The sequence below is a fragment of the Macrobrachium rosenbergii genome, chromosome 59 (genome assembly GCF_040412425.1).
Source record: "Macrobrachium rosenbergii isolate ZJJX-2024 chromosome 59, ASM4041242v1, whole genome shotgun sequence".
Taxonomy (NCBI): Eukaryota; Metazoa; Arthropoda; class Malacostraca; order Decapoda; family Palaemonidae; genus Macrobrachium; species Macrobrachium rosenbergii.
In genome coordinates, this window is record NC_089799.1 from 38,107,883 (window position 1) to 38,126,172 (window position 18,290).

Below are 18,290 nucleotides of genomic sequence, written 5' to 3' on the forward strand. Positions count from 1 at the left end.
TTAAGATGTCGCATTGAGGCATGAAAGGTGAAGAGAAAGTAGAGAAAGATTGGTCTCAGCTCTCTGAACAAGTTTGTGCAACAAAGATCCCTTAGGATGGAGATCATAACAATGCTGTGGCAATCCATGTGGAAGAACTTTAATGTTTCTGATCATAAAGGGTATTTATTTCCACATCCCTATTCACCCAGCATCTATTAGATACTTTGCTTTGTTTTAGGAATGAAAATATTCTTTGTTAGTTCTGTGTTTCAGCCTGGTATCTGTTCCACAAGTTTTTAACCAAACCGGGGTACCAGGATACTGTGGCTTAATAGAAATATTTCCACATCTTTTTGTCAGGTGTGCCAGTCACTTGGACTCAATTTCAAATGGGGAAAGTCAGACCTAGTACCATCGGTGAGAACTGGGTACCTCGGTATGGTCATTGACACAGAAGTGAAACCAGCTTGCCTTACTGAGAACAGGACCAGAGATTATTATCCTTGATCCATTGTTTCTGGTGAAGTTCAAGTTTTCTGGCAAAATTGTGGCACTCCCTGATTGGACAACTTTTGTCACTGGAGAAAGTGGTTTCCTGCAGCCACTTGAGGTTCAGACACAACACTTGAAGTCAGAGTCAGCAGAAACCCTACCAGAAGTATACCCAGTTGTAGCCTCAGAGGATGTTTTGAAGGGCTTTCAAAGGTAGCAGGACCCATGTCACATTTTAGTAGAAGCCCCATTGGATTTTCTTTCCAGGCATATCGAAGTTTACTGATGAGTAGTATGAAGTTTGGAGCACTCACGTACTGAAATTATCAGGCAATTCAGGATCGTAGGCATAAAGGGCCAACTTCTTAAGAGTTAAAGGCCATTTTCTTAGGCCTTCAAATGTTCCTCAACCCTTGGGAGGAAGAGGAGTTGATGGTATGGTGACTGACAACTCAACAGCATTGTCATACTTATGTAATCAAGGCTGCACACAATATGAGATTTTGTTTCAGCTGACAATCAAAGTCTTTAATGTTAGTAGAGGTGAACGAGTTTAGTATAGCGACATGGTTCAGTAAGGTATAAAAGGTATAACATGATAGCGAATGGTCTTTGTAGGGTAAAGCTGGTCCTACTTTGGAGTAGTCACTGAATTCAGTTATCTACAAGGTCCTTTGGCATCTGTGGAGCATTCTGTGGGTAAATCTGTTTGTGACAACCCGTAACCACAAGCTCCCCGTGTACTGTTCAGCATATTTGAACCTGGCAGCTGAGGAAAGACATGATACTTTTCATTTTATATCCTTTATATCTTTTATATCTTTACCATTCAGCCTTATCAGGCAAGTACTGGAGAAGCTCTCAACCTTCAAAAACAGATAAATGATTCTGATAGCTCCCTTCTAGCTAAAGGAGGATTCCCTTCTAGCTAAAGGAGGATTGTCGTACGGAATAGTAGTCTCCTGAACTGGTAGGAGCTTCTCAAGTAGCTGCACTCTGAACTCATTATCTTCCACTTCATCATAAATTGTCTACACCTCTCTTGCATGTTACTGTCAAGAGATGGAGACACTTGGAATTCAATCATAGTGAATGTCCTCCCATCATCCTGAAGCGTGCTGCTTCAGTTTGTACAAAACATGAGGGAAGTGATTGAGAAATACCTGAGGATCCAGTGGCCACATGCCTAGTGAGACTACCACCTTCTGTCCTGAAGTACAAAAGGCACATGAACCTAGGAATGTTTTGGACACATCTAGGCATATACATGATAATGGGTTTGCATAAAAAACTTTTTTGTGTAACATTATAGTGCTCTGATTGAAGCTGTAAGCAATTTCTGTTGTCCATTATACACTGTTGTACAAGGGACATTGAATAGAATAAGATTTGAGACTTGACCTGATAAATGTCTGCTTGTATAATGCAGGTACCTCCAAATTATAGCTGTGTTTGTCCTGTAATGACTGCTTTTTTAGCTGTAATGGAAATTGATAATGACTGAATAAGTTTTTGTACATAGTATGAAGTATGTGAATTTCATAGATGTGATCTGAGGTGAATGCTTAATTGTAATTGAAATGGAATGATTGTATCATTCATTTGGACTCTCACGGATAAATGGATATTGTATATAGTAGTTTTATGGAAACTTGGCTGACATGAAAATTGGCAGCATCAGGTTTCTGCTTAAAGTAAGCTGTATTATCAAATACACTGCTGTAATCCCAGTATTGAGGAAGTACATAGTCATTTTAATTATGAGAAATTCACTACCTCTGTATTCTGTTTATCTCCTGTGTCTCAGTAATAAGGTTGTAGTCAAGTACCCTAAGTATGTTGATTCACAGCCTTTTAAAGAAGTATTAATTATATATGAACAGATTTATATCATACTAGAACATAGTTACTGTGCTTGATATTTCTGGAGCTTGTTAATTGAAAGATGATAGTATTTATTACAAGACTGTGATTTTTATTATATTTTACAGCTTTAAACAACTAATACTGCTGGTAAACCCAGGAGTATTTTTTGTAGTTCAAAGAACTTTGTTAAATACCATTGTTCATTTTAGAGATTACTTTTTGTTCTCACAATCTTAGGTTCATTTTGATATTTATTCAAAGCAAATCTATACTGTAAGTGAATCCAGAAATGCAATTTTGTTAAAATAAGTTAAACTTTTGGTGATAAGTTTCTATACTATTATTTCCTCGAAAGGCAGTAACAGGTAAAGAAATATTTAGTAACAGATACAGGTAATAGTTTTGTTTGCCGTGTATTATATGAATGTCTGTGACTTTTGGTAGCAAATAGATACTTAAATTATTTTAATATTAAAAGTATTAAAAAGTTTTTCAGAAATGAATTATTTTTGGGGAATGTTACAGCACACCATCTCTGGATGTTGATGTAAAATACGTTGACTGGGACACAAAGTGAAATTTTAAATTTTAAAGATTTTTCGTGATTTGGAATATAAGAAAGCAGTTTTGTTTTGCATATTTCATTTCATGATTTATCTTTTGTTTTCAATATTTTTTAGGTTTATATTATTTAGCTTGCTCTTAAGTTGTGTGACTGCATTGCATTTGTGTGTGCTTGTGTGTTTTTTTTTCACCACTGTGTGAGTCATCACAAAAGTAAATTTCAGGCGAAAGCATAAATTCTCCACGGGTGGTTCATATTAATAAAGTCATCATATTCTAATCTTCTTTAAATATGGCCTCTTGACCTGGCTAATTACAGGTTGGAATGGGTGGATGGTTCACAGGGTATTCATTTCGCTGTCAGCCAGTTGATTACTCCAACAATCCATCTGCCATACGTGTAAGTCATATTGAGGTGGTCAATCGAAGACAGGAATACAAAGTATCGGCTTTATGCAAGCCAGTTGTTGTTGTATAGGTCTAGTAGGATTGTTACCATTGGGCCTTTAGGTAGGTGACTTCAAGAAATACTTTTCCAGAGATTTGTAGCCTTTTTAAAACAGCTCGGGTCAGAATTTCCAGAAACATTTATGATGTTAATAGGAACTTCAGGTAAAAGCACGACTGGCATGATACTGACCAAGGAGGAGAACAGTGTTCGACATTTGACCCAGAACTGCCGTCACTCACTCACAACTTGATATGTCATGACCTACCTTCTGTTGAAAGATTAAAACCACATTCTACAGTTTTTATTTATCAGTAAAAATTCATTGCTTACATATTTATATACCTTGAAATAAGGAGACATATAAATATGTATGGCTGTATTTGGCTAATGATTTAGCTGATATGAAGTCTTTTAATATTCATTGAACACATAAAAGAACACTATTAGCAGTTTCTACTCTATTGCACAGGGCTTGAATTTGTGGTTAGAACCTTTTCACAGTAGGGTTTATGTTGTACAGTACAGTATTTCAGAATATCGTGTTGCATTTAACCGTGTATTGTTTGTAATTGTGATCATGTTATTAATTTTAAAAAATTAAAATACTTTAAGGGACAATTCACGTAAAATAGTTCATTAGCTTTGTAGTTAACAAATGCATGAAGTTTATTATATTTAAAGTATAGCACAATTTATTGATTAAAAGTTAAAATGGATGCCTAAATATGAATGCACAAAAGATGCTGCTGCTGATAACGCCATACTTGTGGTGTTTATCCTTGCGTTTTGTTATTTTGAGGGTTTTTCTGTTTTTTTGTATGATATAATAAATGCAAAAGACAAGATTACTCTGGATATAACAAACCCAACCCTGTTTAATATTTAGCATTGCCCACTCCCGGACACAACAAAATAAATATGTTATTGAATATTATCTGAAGAGGCAGAAGGCTGTGGCGACCACATCATCCCACACAGTACAGAACTTAAGATGATTTTATTGAAGCGTGACTAAAAATTTATCAACATTATGTACACATTCAACCCAGTATTGTCATGACAGTTTAGTAACTTTTCTGCTGACACTATCGTCATGTGGATCTTTCGAGATCAGAATTTTGCTGCTTACATCAGTACAGTATTTGTTATTCTGATAAGAGTTAGAGCTTGTCTCTTTATCGAGGAGGTGTGAATCTTAGGGGTTGTGTGACATTGTGGCTATTATGAGGGTAGTCACTGGTGAATCATACTTTGGCAGCATCTAGTGAATGTAGCTTTATAATCTTGATGCTTTTTATGTTTAGGATATTTGCATGTTTTTTCAGTCTGTTGTGTGGGCTGTAATTGTTTGTCTACGTCCATCCACTTCTTTATCGACTGTCTTATGTTTGTTGCTGTGTTTTTAAGTCTTGTTTTCACAAGGATAATTGAAATTATTTTGATATTTCAGGTTCAGCCTTTTTTGTTGTGTTTTTGCTTCTACTGTGACCTTTACTTTCCCCTGTGATATGTTCACTTATATTCTATATACCGTATCAGACGCTTCTTAATGAAAGGTGACTCTGCTTAGTATGAATGGCGAGCATGATTTTTATTATGTATATACACATTTTTATATATATATATTATATATATATATATATATATATATATATATATATATATATATATATATATATATATATATATATATATATATATATATATATATATATATATATATATATATATATATATATGTATTACAGTATTTGATATGTATGTGCACTGGAAACATTTATATGAAACACAAACTATGTTTTATTTGGTTACTCAGTGGCATAAGATAAGGAAAACTGCAAATATCCAGGAAATTATGAGAAGACCTGCAAACTGTCTGCTGTACCTTATTTTTCATGTCTATCTTTGAACTAAGGTACTCTTACCTACCACTGTACCAGATCCTGATGATCTGCAGGAAAGGTCTATATAATGGTATAAAAGTGGCTGTACCTTAGTGCATGCATAACATTATTTGGTTACAGTTTGGAATGGGCGGATGGTTCCGGGGCTACTCCTACCGTTGCCAGCCAGTCGACTACTCGGAAAACCCTATTGCCACCAGGGTAAGCTAACTGTGAAGGCTTGCATCCAATCTTTTTTTTTTAGTCTGCAAATTTTAACAGCTATGGGGTTGAAGATATTTAATGCTGTCATAGTTGGAAATAATTATTTTATTTATTTATTTATTTTTTTTGGCAATGAATACTGGTATGAACGTTTACCCTCTAATTGTACATTTAAGTGGTGAATTTAGTCTACATCCTAAAGTAACAGTGTTGCACTACAGCTAATGTATGCTGTGACATTTACAGTAATTACATATGGCTTAGAGGAGATCTAATGGCATCAGATTGCTTTTATTTACTAAGAATTTTGCATGTAGGATGGTTGGAATATTTCCTTTCTTTTCATGAGACTACTCATGTTTCATCTTGCCTGTTAGTTACAAAAAATACAAATTGTACAAATTTAACCAGATAAGATGCATGAGATGTAAAGAATTTTGGTGCCATTAGATTTTGCTATGGTTGGTATTTTCTATCCATGAAATGCATGAAAATAGTTCATGGTTGTATAAAATATCAGAGAAGCATAGTGCTGTTTTGTTCACCAGCTCATAGAAGCTGTCAAACGCATACTTCAAGCTCATTCATATTTCTTTTGAATTATATTCTACTACAGTGAATGTTATTTCCGTATATTACATTAAATTGTACTACTGCAATGAAAAATTTTACAGGTGTTGGTTCTAATCTGTTAATTTACATTTTGTAGACCATTATACAATTAGTTGATCACATTGTCATATTATATAGTAAGGAAGATAACACCATGAAAATATATTGTGTTTTTTAACCTTGTATGCTTGGCTGAATATACATTAACAATACCCCAAGACCAGGCAAACTTTAAGGTCGGCCAATTTAAAAAAAAAATCACTGGAGAGAGGAAGATACACAAATGGACAGAGTATAAGAAAAAAATGTTTAAAAATTTCCGTACCTTCCGTGGAAAGTTGAAAGTTAATATTTCCAACCCTGTGTGGGGCCTCTTTTCCATGACACTTGTAAAATTATGCTAATTTTACCAAGTTATACATGTCCTTTCTAATAATTTTTTTTATTTTGTAAAATTTCCATCATAGCTCACATAAATATAATAGAAGTGAAAGCAACAGCAGTCCCCGAGTATATTTTTTGTACTTTGGAAAATTACAATTACGGCTGACATACTATCATAAAGGATAGGAACTAAAACCAACAGCAATCCCTGAGTATATTTATGGTTGAATAAATACAAGATGTACTAGGACAGGGAGATGTAGTACATTCCCCCATGAAATCTCAGGTCACACTAATCTTCCTCGTATCCTGTACTGGGGTGTTAGTTTTGCCTTAAGTCATTTATGACCCATTCAAGTAATAAGATGTTTTTGCACAAAACTTGTTCAGATATTATGAGTTGAACTAGGGAGTTTCATACGCAATTATTAGGGATCGTGAGAGCCCTGCCGTCCATTAAGGGTTGATGGGACTGATGCAGCTGTGTTCTGATTGGTTGTGGGAAATTCATATAACAGCAGAGAATTATGATTTTGTTGCTTTGCAGTTCAATTGTTCAGAGATACCAACATAAATGACATAAGCGGTAGGTGTCTTGGTTATTGGGGGTTTTAGTGTAAACCTATACAAGCCATCTGTTATGTATAAGCATTTATTCTGTTGCTGTCGGCAAGTGCAACCATACAAATTTAGAACAAAAAACTGTAAAAAGTGCTAATTTTGGTGCTCTTTGACAGCCTGAAGGGGGAAGTAAGGGCATCATTAATACTGGTTGTTCAGTGCTTATGTTCTAAACTGCTTCATTTCAGGTGTAGTTTTCAGTTTGATACACTTTTAATGCTCATTAATTATTGTACTTTTAAGTGTTCTTTGAACTTTTGTTATTGACAAGTTCATTTTCAATAAGTAATAGTGCCTCATTATAGTGTGATGCACACTACAGAAATTTGGTTGTGTATGGTTTAGTAAATCATTGTAAATACTGTATTTTAGTGCATTGGACAGCCTTTCTGTGTCCTAGCATGCATTTTTGCCCTCATGAGTCTATTTTCTGTCGTGCGCTTTCCATTTTTGTTCTTGCTCATCATCTTCCAAATGACTTGCCGCAGGTTTATTAGCAACGGGGATCACTTTGGCATTTATAAGTTATTGAAAGAACACTAGCACAGTTTTGAAAAGTGCAAGATATGAAGTGAAGGGTTATTTTTCTTGTATTTCTTGCAACTGTGATGTTCTCATTCCATTAATTGCAATAGTTGAAGCTGCTATCTGCATCTGGAGCCTCCCTGTTCCCACCTGTGCCTTTCAGTCATTTCAGGAAGAATTGTACAGTATGATGAGTGACTTCTCTTTCCTCCTCATGTTACTACAGATGTTTGGAATGTTTTCATACTTGGATGCATATTTTCAGATGTTTCTTTATGTTCCTTTAGGAAGAAACTGACCTTCTCCCAAATCCACTAGTCTTCTAAATGGTCTTAGCATTATTTTTAATATGAGGAAAGGCTTTTCTAGTTGCTTGAGTGCGAATGTCCTTGGATCTTTTTACTGACTTTACAGTTCTTCTAGTTCTTCTTTTGTGCTTAAGACATTGTGAAATATCCTCAGTAGGCTGGAGGGTTTTTGTTGGAGTAGAAAATATCACTTGGACCTGTATGTACCAGTGAAGACACCACTCTATAGTTTTTCATTGAAGACTGCTATTATTGAATGGTTCCCCTCCCCCTCTTCTTTTGACTCCTCCAGTGGAAGGAGAAAGTGACAATGTACAAACATCCCTCAGTGCATTGTTTGTAAATTCTGAGAAAACTTGAAGTCCTCATTGGTTGCTAAAATCCTGAAAGGAATGTATCCTCATTCCTATTTAGATTGGCAGTTCCCCAAGATCAAGTGATCAGAAGGTAGTCTTAGGAAGAGCAAAGACCAGCTGGAAGTCTAGGGTCTCCCCTTTGTTCCAGATTTCATTGCCAAAACTTGTGTCCCAGGCAAGAGAATGGCTACTTCACATTCTATTGTATTTCCTGGCACTCTTTTGACTTAATAAATTTGATAAATTTGCTTACAAATATGAATCCAAGCCATTGGAAGGTAAATTACTTGGCAACTAAACACTTTCTGGTTTTTACATGTCTTTGAATCCATTGACACAAACCAGAATCCAATCTCTCAAGTCGATGTGGAGAATATGCAACACTAGATAACAAAATTCACATTTTCATACAGAATAAACTCAAACATACTATAAGTAATCTAAAGACTAGATGTAATTTTTTCAAGTTGTGTTGCCTATGCAATGTCACTCTGGTGTGTTATTAGTAGCCTTTGTTGTTGTTTATAATTGTAAATATGAAAACCATATATCAACACATTGCAGTTATTTCTGAAATTTAGGTATTTACTGCACCATGCTAAAATAATACACAACACAAAAAATGAAGAGTAAATTGACTGACATTCATAGGATTGGTAAAGGAGTACGGTTTACTTGTAATCTACAAATGAACTGAGAACATCTACATAAAATTTGATGGTTTTCAGTATGGTATGAATGACAGCATACGTATGCTATCATTAATACTGTAGTAAAAAGTGTAATTGAATTTATTTTTACGTTCTCAGTTTGTCTGACGATTGCATGTAAATTGAACATGTGTGAATGTCTATCCATTGGTCTGTCTTTTTCCTCCCTCTGTCTCTTTTGCATTGTGTATCATTCTTTTACTGCAAGTTTTGATAGTGTTAATATCCCTTAATAAAATTGGGTTGTGTAAATTAGTAAATATACAGTAGTGCATTTCATATTTACCCATAGTTTCAACCAATGATATACAATAACCTAAGCTCAAGTAGCTTATGGCATGTTTTGTACATTGTTAGGAGTTTGTAAATTTTTGTATGTTATACTGAATAACAGTACTTTTGTAATACTGTTTTATCTTAAATAAGCCTTGCACACGCACACATTGAATAAGTGGATGAAATGTTTTATTACATTTTTTTAGATTTTTAATGTGAGATGCCAGAATGCAGTACAAAACAGTAGCTTCGTGCTAAGCATAAAATCGGTAGACAAATGCATGTATAGACTAATATGCATTGTATATGGTACTTTTTAAAAATTTATTCCTGCCTTTAGTGTTGCATTCATTACTGAACTTGCAAGATTGCGAGACCTTATTCAAAACTTACAGTGAAATAATGCTACATAGCAAGAGGGAAGAAATAATGAGACAGATTTTCACAAGATTCCTAGACCAGCTCTTGGGTGTCATGTAGCCTATGTTACTGGATTTTTGCAACTCGTTAACTAGTGGATTCTGTTACTCTTTTGAGAGGCCAGACCCCCAAACTGTCCATTAAGTTGAGGTGCGAATGTTCTAAGTACTGTACGTTGTATGAAGTAATGCTTCCTTGGGAAAATAATTGCATTTATAAATAATGTCTTATTTTATTATATAATTTTTGTAGATGTCACCAAGGTGTTTTCACTGAAGATACCATGTAGTAACTATTTATTTTGCCTTTTGGATATAAAAGCAGTCATGGTACTAAAGGGGAATTGCATGCGCCATTTCCCCTCACATCACCGAGTTATGTGCACTTTTATTATAATACGTGGGATGGTGAGGGTATAATCAGGAAGGTCTTGAGCCACTATCTGGTCAGGCACTTGTATATTAAAGTATTTTTGTCAACCTTTGCCCTTTTCCCATATTAATGTTAAGTGTACTGTTTTCTTAATAAGTGGCTACTTGTTTTGCTGTTCTGTACATGCTTGATATTACTCATCTTCAGTTATGACACTTTTCCATTATGATATTACCATATATATATATATATATATATATATATATATATATATATATATATATATATATATATATATATATATATATATATATATATATATATATATATATATATATATATAATATAATTATATATATATATTATAGAAATAATGATATGCTTCAACAATGGTATTTTTGGTCTTATTCCGTCCATTATTAGTATATATTATTTAATGTGTGTGTGTGTGTGTGATATGTAAAAGTAATAGATAAGCAAGCAAAGGAATTATATACTTTGTAGTGAAAGGATAGTTAAGTGAAAAATTAAGGAAATAATGTAGATAATTTAACTAGAGTAAAATGCAGATAACATAATTATGTATATAACATATATATATATATATATATATATATATATATATATATATATATATATATATATATATATATATATATATATATATATATTATATATATATATATATATATATATATATATATATATATATATATATATATATATATATATATATATATATATATATATATTATTGTTCTTAGAATGCAGCATAGAAACATGAAGGTTTTGCAGCATTGAACTCCTTGAGTAGCATTAAAACCACATCTTCCTAATTAATACAATAAAATTTATTCTATTTGAAAAGAAGTAATCATAAGATGACTCAAAGAGTTTGTTACAAATACGATACTGTTACAATTGTTACAAATATAACTGTTACAATATTTATTCTTATAGAAAGGCCTAAAAGTATACGTATATGAGTGAGACGCCTGACAGTATACCTGCCCGAAGTCTCTGAATACTCATCTTAGTTCCCTCAAAATTAGGTGACTGGCGTGTAAAATTTCTTTACATGAATTGCATTATATTCTACTGGAATCCTGTACAATTATTTCAGTACATTTATCCTGTTTTATGCAACAGGAAACAAAGATAAATATTTTATATTTCCTCTTCTTGTTAATATATGGTCCCATGCCTTGGAAATTCTCCTCAGGACTGTGGTACATTTAACTATTGTACAAATGCCCAGCACATTGTTTGTATATAGTGGTGTGAAGCAAAGTCAAAACAAGCTTTTTCTGTATTGGCAAGAGATTAAAGATTAGGTTTTTAAGCCTTAAAATGACAGCTCAGCTAAGTGAACAGAATCCTGTATTTTAAAGGAAACAGCCAAATGAAAAGTAAAGAAAGCAGGGAGTAAGTACTGCATATATTCTGTGTTAAGTAAATGAACAGGAAATGAAATGATGCCAGCCTCATCTGTTTGGTAAATTATTCAACAGTTTCCTATCGTTTTCCTTGTGATTATGTTTACATAATAATAGGTGACTTATGCTTATATACTGAATAATGAAAAAATCTTATGTTATGCTACCAGTGTTTAATTACATGACTGTATGTTACGGAGATAAAAAAAAAAAATTCAGTGATTCTGCAAACATTTTAGTGGGTTATAGCCTATATTTTGATCTGCAGCATACACTTAATTATTTTAAGTAACTGTTTTTCACTGTTTCCCATTGTATAACTTAAGATACAAAAATTGTAGCTTTGAAGTTTGCTGTTGTTGTGGGAGGGGGTTATTGTGTATTCTTACATTGATTTTGCATGCTGTTAGTAATAGTTAAGCATTGTTATTGCATGCTTATTATAGACTTCATTTGAGGTGTATATTAATTCTGTATTTTAGTACATTAGTTTTTAATAGTGTACGGTAATGGGTGCTTGGTTTGTAAACTTGTCACATATTTATTTTTATGTAATTTGTTTTTCTTTTACTCACACGTTTATGCACATGTAAAATTTGCATGAAGTATCTAGTAGTGAATTCTTGATGCCGCCAGATTGCCTAAAGAGGGTATATCTGACCTTTCCTAGCGCAGAAAAGTTTAATATATTTCCAGGTTCCCGTATTTTTTCACGGTGATTTATTCTTTGGACCACGTACTTGTGAAGATGTTATGATAAATGATTTAGTTTTTGGGTCATAGGAAAAAATGTGTAGTTTAAAAGGTGTCAAAACGAAAAACATGAAAATCTTAGCATTTTATTGTAGTGCACATCTATTGCGATGTTTATGCAGATCCCATTTTGGGAATTGTACAGTACTTACAAACTATACCCCTGTTTGTACACCAAAAGAAAGATTGGTCTCTTCCATTCAAAATTGCTCTAAAGTTAATCAAGAATTCATACTGGGGAATTGGATCTTTGAAGCACTTATGTTTTAGTGTGTGGTTACCCTCCACACACCTGTTTTTGTTTTGTTGTTGTTGTTGTTACTGTTGTTGTTGTTGTTGTGCTTTCTTAGTTTCCTTTTCTCTGTATTTTTGCACCAAGGACACAGACTGACTACTGACATGGTTTTTTTTTTGTTTTTATAACACATGTTCTGCCATATAGGCAGTGGTTTTGATGGTAACAGGTCACTTTCATACTCAGGTTCATAAATGCAGCTGATATTAGGAAAGGCAAGTACAGTATTAGTTACATATTTAAGAATTTATCACAGTGGTTAATTTATTTTGCATGATAATTGTATTAATATATCTTTATATCCTTGAAAAGGTTCCAGGCTTGAGATTTAGGGCCAAATTACCAAGGTTTATTCTACTTGGGTTTTTTAGTTAGTAGAATTGTATTTTTGAGAACTGTAATGCTTGTCCTTGAAGTATTATTTAATTAAATTTTAATTTAATGTATTGTAGCAAAAGGTTGCGATCAGATAGACAGGGTTATATTTATAGACTTCATGAATTTAGAAGCATACCCAAGTTACTCTTAATGACCTATTAAGTTCCAATAAGTATCAAAATTTACAGTGATAGGAAATTTTTTTTATGTAATAGGAGATTTTTCTTTCATAATATTATTACAAAACGGAATAGCCGTCCAGAGGTTAGTGGTAAGTATAAATGTATCTGGAGATTTGAATGTATTCATCCTTAGATTTAAAATATTGTTCTTAGTAGAAGGGATTTATACCTTAAAAGCAGCTTAAACAGGTAAAGTACAAGTTACTGAATGACCATTTCTAGATATTTTTGGAGGGAAAGAAGTATCTAATGCCAACTTTATCAACAAATTGTTTAGGTGTTTTAATTGCTCTTTCTCTAAAGTATTTTGAAAGGGAATTTCTCCTAGCTTAATGTGTTTTGAAAGACAATTTAAAGTAAATCTAATTTGTAATATATTTAAAGAATTGGTCTCTGTTTTTCTTTTGTTTCAATTCATTGCCATTCAGGAAATGTAATGTGTACAGTATTCTTTTCAATTTCTCAACTAACATATGTTTAATTTCATAATTTTTTTGTGAATGTTAGTAATGGGTTTTGTTTTGCACATTAAAACTCCATTTTCATTAAATCATGAGATTAGTTTGCAAATACATTTTTGCCCTTTTTCAAGTCAGAAGTTTAATAATGTCTTTTAGTATATGAAAGACATTTCTTTTTGAAATAAGGTAAATTTCGTCTTTCATTTCTATAGAATGGAAATGCTGTAACATGTGCTACACAAATCCTGAATATCAATTAGTTCAATCAATTTTCCTCATTAATATAGTTTTTTAGTATATGAGCTGTATACAAAATTACCTCAATTTGATTTTGCTCAGTGTCAGTATCAGATGATTTTAAGTTTTTAAGTAGTTTCAGCTTAGCTCTTGAATTACATGTATGTATTTGATAGTCTTGAAAGCTCATAGAAATAACTTCAGTAAATAAGAGGGAAATAATTACTTCATTATTTTTTTGTAATAGCAGTAAGTTGAAGTATTCAGTAATTCAAGTAACATTTTAATTGATTTTTTATATTTTAACTCTTTGTCAGTAATCAGTCACAGAATGATGGTAGTGACATTTATTTCAGATAATGTAATGTATATTAGAATGTTTTTTAACCTTAATAGTTTTTCATGTGAAAGCAATGCAAAGTACCTTCCATATACTGTGTACTTACAAGTAAGCTTTAGGGTAAGAAAATTTAGTGCATTGACAAATCATTTTAATTGTAGATGCCTAAGTAGAAATATGGTATTTTATTTAGCTTTAATATGCTTGATCTTTATTTTAGATGGTCCATGCATCTTGGTGGTACTATTTCTCCAAGTTCACAGAATTCTTTGATACAGTAAGTATACTTTTTTATGATTGTTACTTCAATAACTATGATTAATCTTTCTAATGTATCTGGTTTAGACAAGATATATGTATTGAATCCAAATGTTTATTGCATTTTGTGTTTTATCAGTGGTTATGTCATTGCTTCAACAGCAATGTATCAGTGAATGGAGTTTGTCCTCTCTTTATGTGGAATTTGAAAGTATGTAGCAGTTTTGCCAGGCAGTTACAGTAGCATTGCTTTGTAGCTTTTGTCATTCGCTACTTTTGCATTTTGGTCCAGAAAAACTTTTTATTGTTCAGGTGTATTTTTGCAAAAACAAATGTATTTAAGCTTGTTGGCAGTTTGGTTTTTTACTTTTCTAGAATTGTCATGCTATTGCTTTTACCTCTACCATAGCCAGAGCCATTTACTTTTTAAAACACAATTTCATAGCCTCCTTTAATCTTTTTTGAAGACTTTTGCCTGTATATTTTTTCAAGTTATCTAAATGTCCATATTTTTTTAACATTTTCATGCTCCCTCAAATGGTGATGAGGCTTATTTCTGCACTTTACATAGACTTAGGAGAATATATGTAGACAGCATGTCTCAGTGTCATCATCAATGATTGTTTTATCACAACCCCATTGATTATATATAATTATGCCCATATTATCTTGTATGTCGCTAGGTTTACCAATCATTTTCTGTTGGACAGAAGGTAGTCCCACCATTAATGTGCCGTGTTGATGTTGAAGTTGATGTTATTTTTCATGAACCTGTATATCAGTCCCTCTCTCTCTCTCTCTCTCTCTCTCTCTCTCTCTCTCTCTCTCTCTCTCTCTCTCTCTCTCCACTCCCCAAATATTTACTTCTCCGTTCCCCAGGATTGCTTATTCCTAAAGCAGAACTAATTCACGTTGAGTTTTACTCGTTTGAAAGTATTTATTTCTGCATTTCCCTTTTTCACTTATGTACTGTTAAAAAGTAATAAAAGATTGAATTTTTCATAAAGCAGGTACAGTTCAATTGCTGGTATCATCTTGTGGATCACTGGTACCATAAGGAATATATCTGTGGCTAATTTCCTTATTGATTATTTTTGAAATGTAACTCTCTTACCTTATGATTTCAGTTTTAAATTTTTTTTCAAGAATGTAAGGGGGTTCCTTATTTTTAGTGGTGAGCAGACTTGCTAAAAAGTTGTTACCTAATTATCACTTGTCTCTCATTCACACAAAGATTAAGTGCATTGTTTTCTTTTTTTTTTATTTTTGGAATATTTTTGCATTTATATACCTTAATTTTATCTTTTATCCTGTTTGTGTGGGTTTACCTCCCAAGTGTCACCACTTAGTAGATGATTATATGCACTTTTATTTTATTTTTTTATTTTTTAATTAGGACATCAATCTTGTCTGTTCAAATTTGTAGTTGCCCCTCATTTTAGGTATTCACATTGTCCTTTTGCAGTGAGATTTATTAATTCTGTTAATCACTTTTCCAGTGTAATAGCTCTTTCAATAATTGTTACAGTGTGCGTACTCTGGGCCTTTTCCTCACTGTCCTGTAGTTTTGATAGTGTTGTGAAATTGTATTTAATTTATGTGCATTTGCTATGCAATTGCATTTGTGCATTCATTTTGCCCCAGTGTGTGTCTAGGGGTTTCCAAGAAGGCCTGTCATCCTTAAACAGGGATTAATATTTCCTTTTAGTTGTTGTGTTCTTTGCTCATCACTCAAGAACTATGCTGTTTTCGGTTGACCCAGTAGAAGAGAATGTTCAAGGCAAATGGAGTTTTATTTGTCACAAGTTTGTTGAGAGAACCTGTGCTCTCATTTGCACTTGCTATCTAGGCCAATGTCACTGATCAGTTGGCTGTTTGTTATGCTGTTCCATACCTGCCTTGCCTACTGTCAGGCCCACTCTACAGATGCCGTACCTGATTATCTAAATTGCTGGATGACCTGCCCAATGCCAGCCCTGTCTACACCACTTTTGTAATCCTTGCTATTGACTAGTCTGCATGCTGAGGTCTGCCTACAGCTCTACTTGCATGTTTAACCAAAGCTTTACTCACTGGCCAACCTACCATTTTGACTTACGTTCTCCCCATTGTTTGTCCAGTTGATGTGACCATGACCGGTGAGGATTCCTACTGTTTTCTTATGAGATTGGCCTTTACAAACATTCTGAAATTGCTGATAGGCAGGACTTTCTCTTCTATGCCTCCTGTAGTGACCAGTCATCTTTCTGTAAGTGTTCCTTCAATGATAACCAGCTGCTCCATTGGTAGACACTGTCCTGACCACGACTTACTTTCTAAATGTTGATATCTTTGTACACAGCTGTGCCACTGCTGCAGCTTGAAGACATCTGGATGCTTATCGTGTTGCTTATGTTTCCTTTTCCTGTCTAGACTCCAGATTGTCACTATTCAGGAGATCATCCTTAACTTTTTCAAGGAATCTTTAAGGACTCGTGTTTTTCCAGCTCTTCCTCATGATTCCAGCAGTCACTGATAGTTTGACCTTCACACCAAGAACTCATCATCTCCCTTTGGCTTATGCAGTGACCATGGCTCCCACAGTTAGGTGAAAAATGAATATTATGGAATCTTTATGGCAGGACTCCAACAGTGCCCGTCACCTTTCAGTGAGGAGTCTAGTGATTATGACTCTTTGAGCCTGCTTTGAAGATGATAACTGTGAGAGTTAAGTTCCATCTTTGGCCTTTGGGGAATAATAGAAGCCTAGTGACAGTAAACAGCCTTGAAAGTTAGTGAGGATGAGCAGCTCCTCAGACTTTTTTTTTGTCCTTGATATGATTTATCAACCTGGGAGAAGTAGTTAATAACTTCTCTACTTCAGCGGTGGCATTTTCTGTTTCCTTTCTTCAGATGACAGCTAATTATTTGGCAACATTTTATGCTAGGTATATCAACTCTACTGACAGCTAACTCCATGCTGAAGGCACTGTCAACATTTGCTCTGTGGTCATACCTCTAATTGAAGAGCCAGTTGATGCTAGTCAGACACTGAAATGAAGACAGCTGGTGGACAACCCTGGCTTACCAGAATGAAACCTTCTTTTTGGAAGTCCATGATAGGTTTGTGAAATTATTTTGCTTGTGTTGAAATGTTATGTATATAATGCAAAATTGGGTTTTTGTACAAACCCAGTAATGATATAGTGAGTGCCCTTCTTCCAGTACCTTCGAGTCTCATTGCCCCACATTCGGTTTTCATGGAGAGTGAGGTGAGTGGTTTCTACTAGAGGGCACTTCTTGGTCAGAAAGTGTTCTCCAGTCTGACAGGTATAAGATGCAAACATGGCAAAATTCACCACAATAATATGGACATAGTATATATATAAGATTAATGAGTTTGTATGAAAGAACTTTTGAAAACAAAAATACATTTAAAAACATTTTCTCTTTATGGGGTTAGGTGAGTGAGTTTTCTTCATTCTTCTGATGTGTGTACACTGGGTTTCGATTTAGTTTAAATGCATATTATTGCCCCCCCCCTTTATTTTTTATTAACTCTGGGTCCCTCAAATAGATAACTGCTATCACTTTAATATTACCACATCTTGTAAGTGATAACTTGCTCTTTCACCCTGTCTTTTTTTGCCACGTGCTTATAGCATTTCAGTTAGTTGTCCTATGGTGAGAGAGAAAAATACCATATACAGGTACACACCTAGAAAATAGTAACATGTCTTTTAAACCATCAGTAGCCATATGTTTGAAATAAGCTATTATGAAACCACCTCTCAAAAAGTAAGATTTTGCTATGATGAATCCTCATTAGTGAATTTCTATAAATATCTTGTAAGGTACCTAATTTGAGCTAAGTGATAATACCATGTGAAACATATTTGATAGTGTGTGACTGAATCAGGATGA

General features: G+C 33.7%; 1 protein-coding gene across 7 annotated transcripts in view; it reads left to right on the top strand.

Moving 5' to 3' along the window:
• Nucleotides 1-18,290, top strand: part of LOC136837732 (very long chain fatty acid elongase 7) — a 483,891-nt gene that overhangs the window by 454,274 nt on the left and 11,327 nt on the right. For 3 of the 7 annotated variants that reach the window (XM_067102656.1, XM_067102653.1, XM_067102657.1), the window contains 2 exons: nucleotides 5,380-5,460; nucleotides 14,350-14,406. In XM_067102656.1, coding sequence (XP_066958757.1) covers nucleotides 5,380-5,460; nucleotides 14,350-14,406 — 138 coding nt within the window. Of the gene's footprint in view, nucleotides 1-3,223; nucleotides 3,305-5,379; nucleotides 5,461-14,349; nucleotides 14,407-18,290 lie in introns of all 7 variants that reach the window. The other 4 variants (XM_067102655.1, XM_067102652.1, XM_067102654.1 and 1 more) reach the window with 2 other exon arrangements.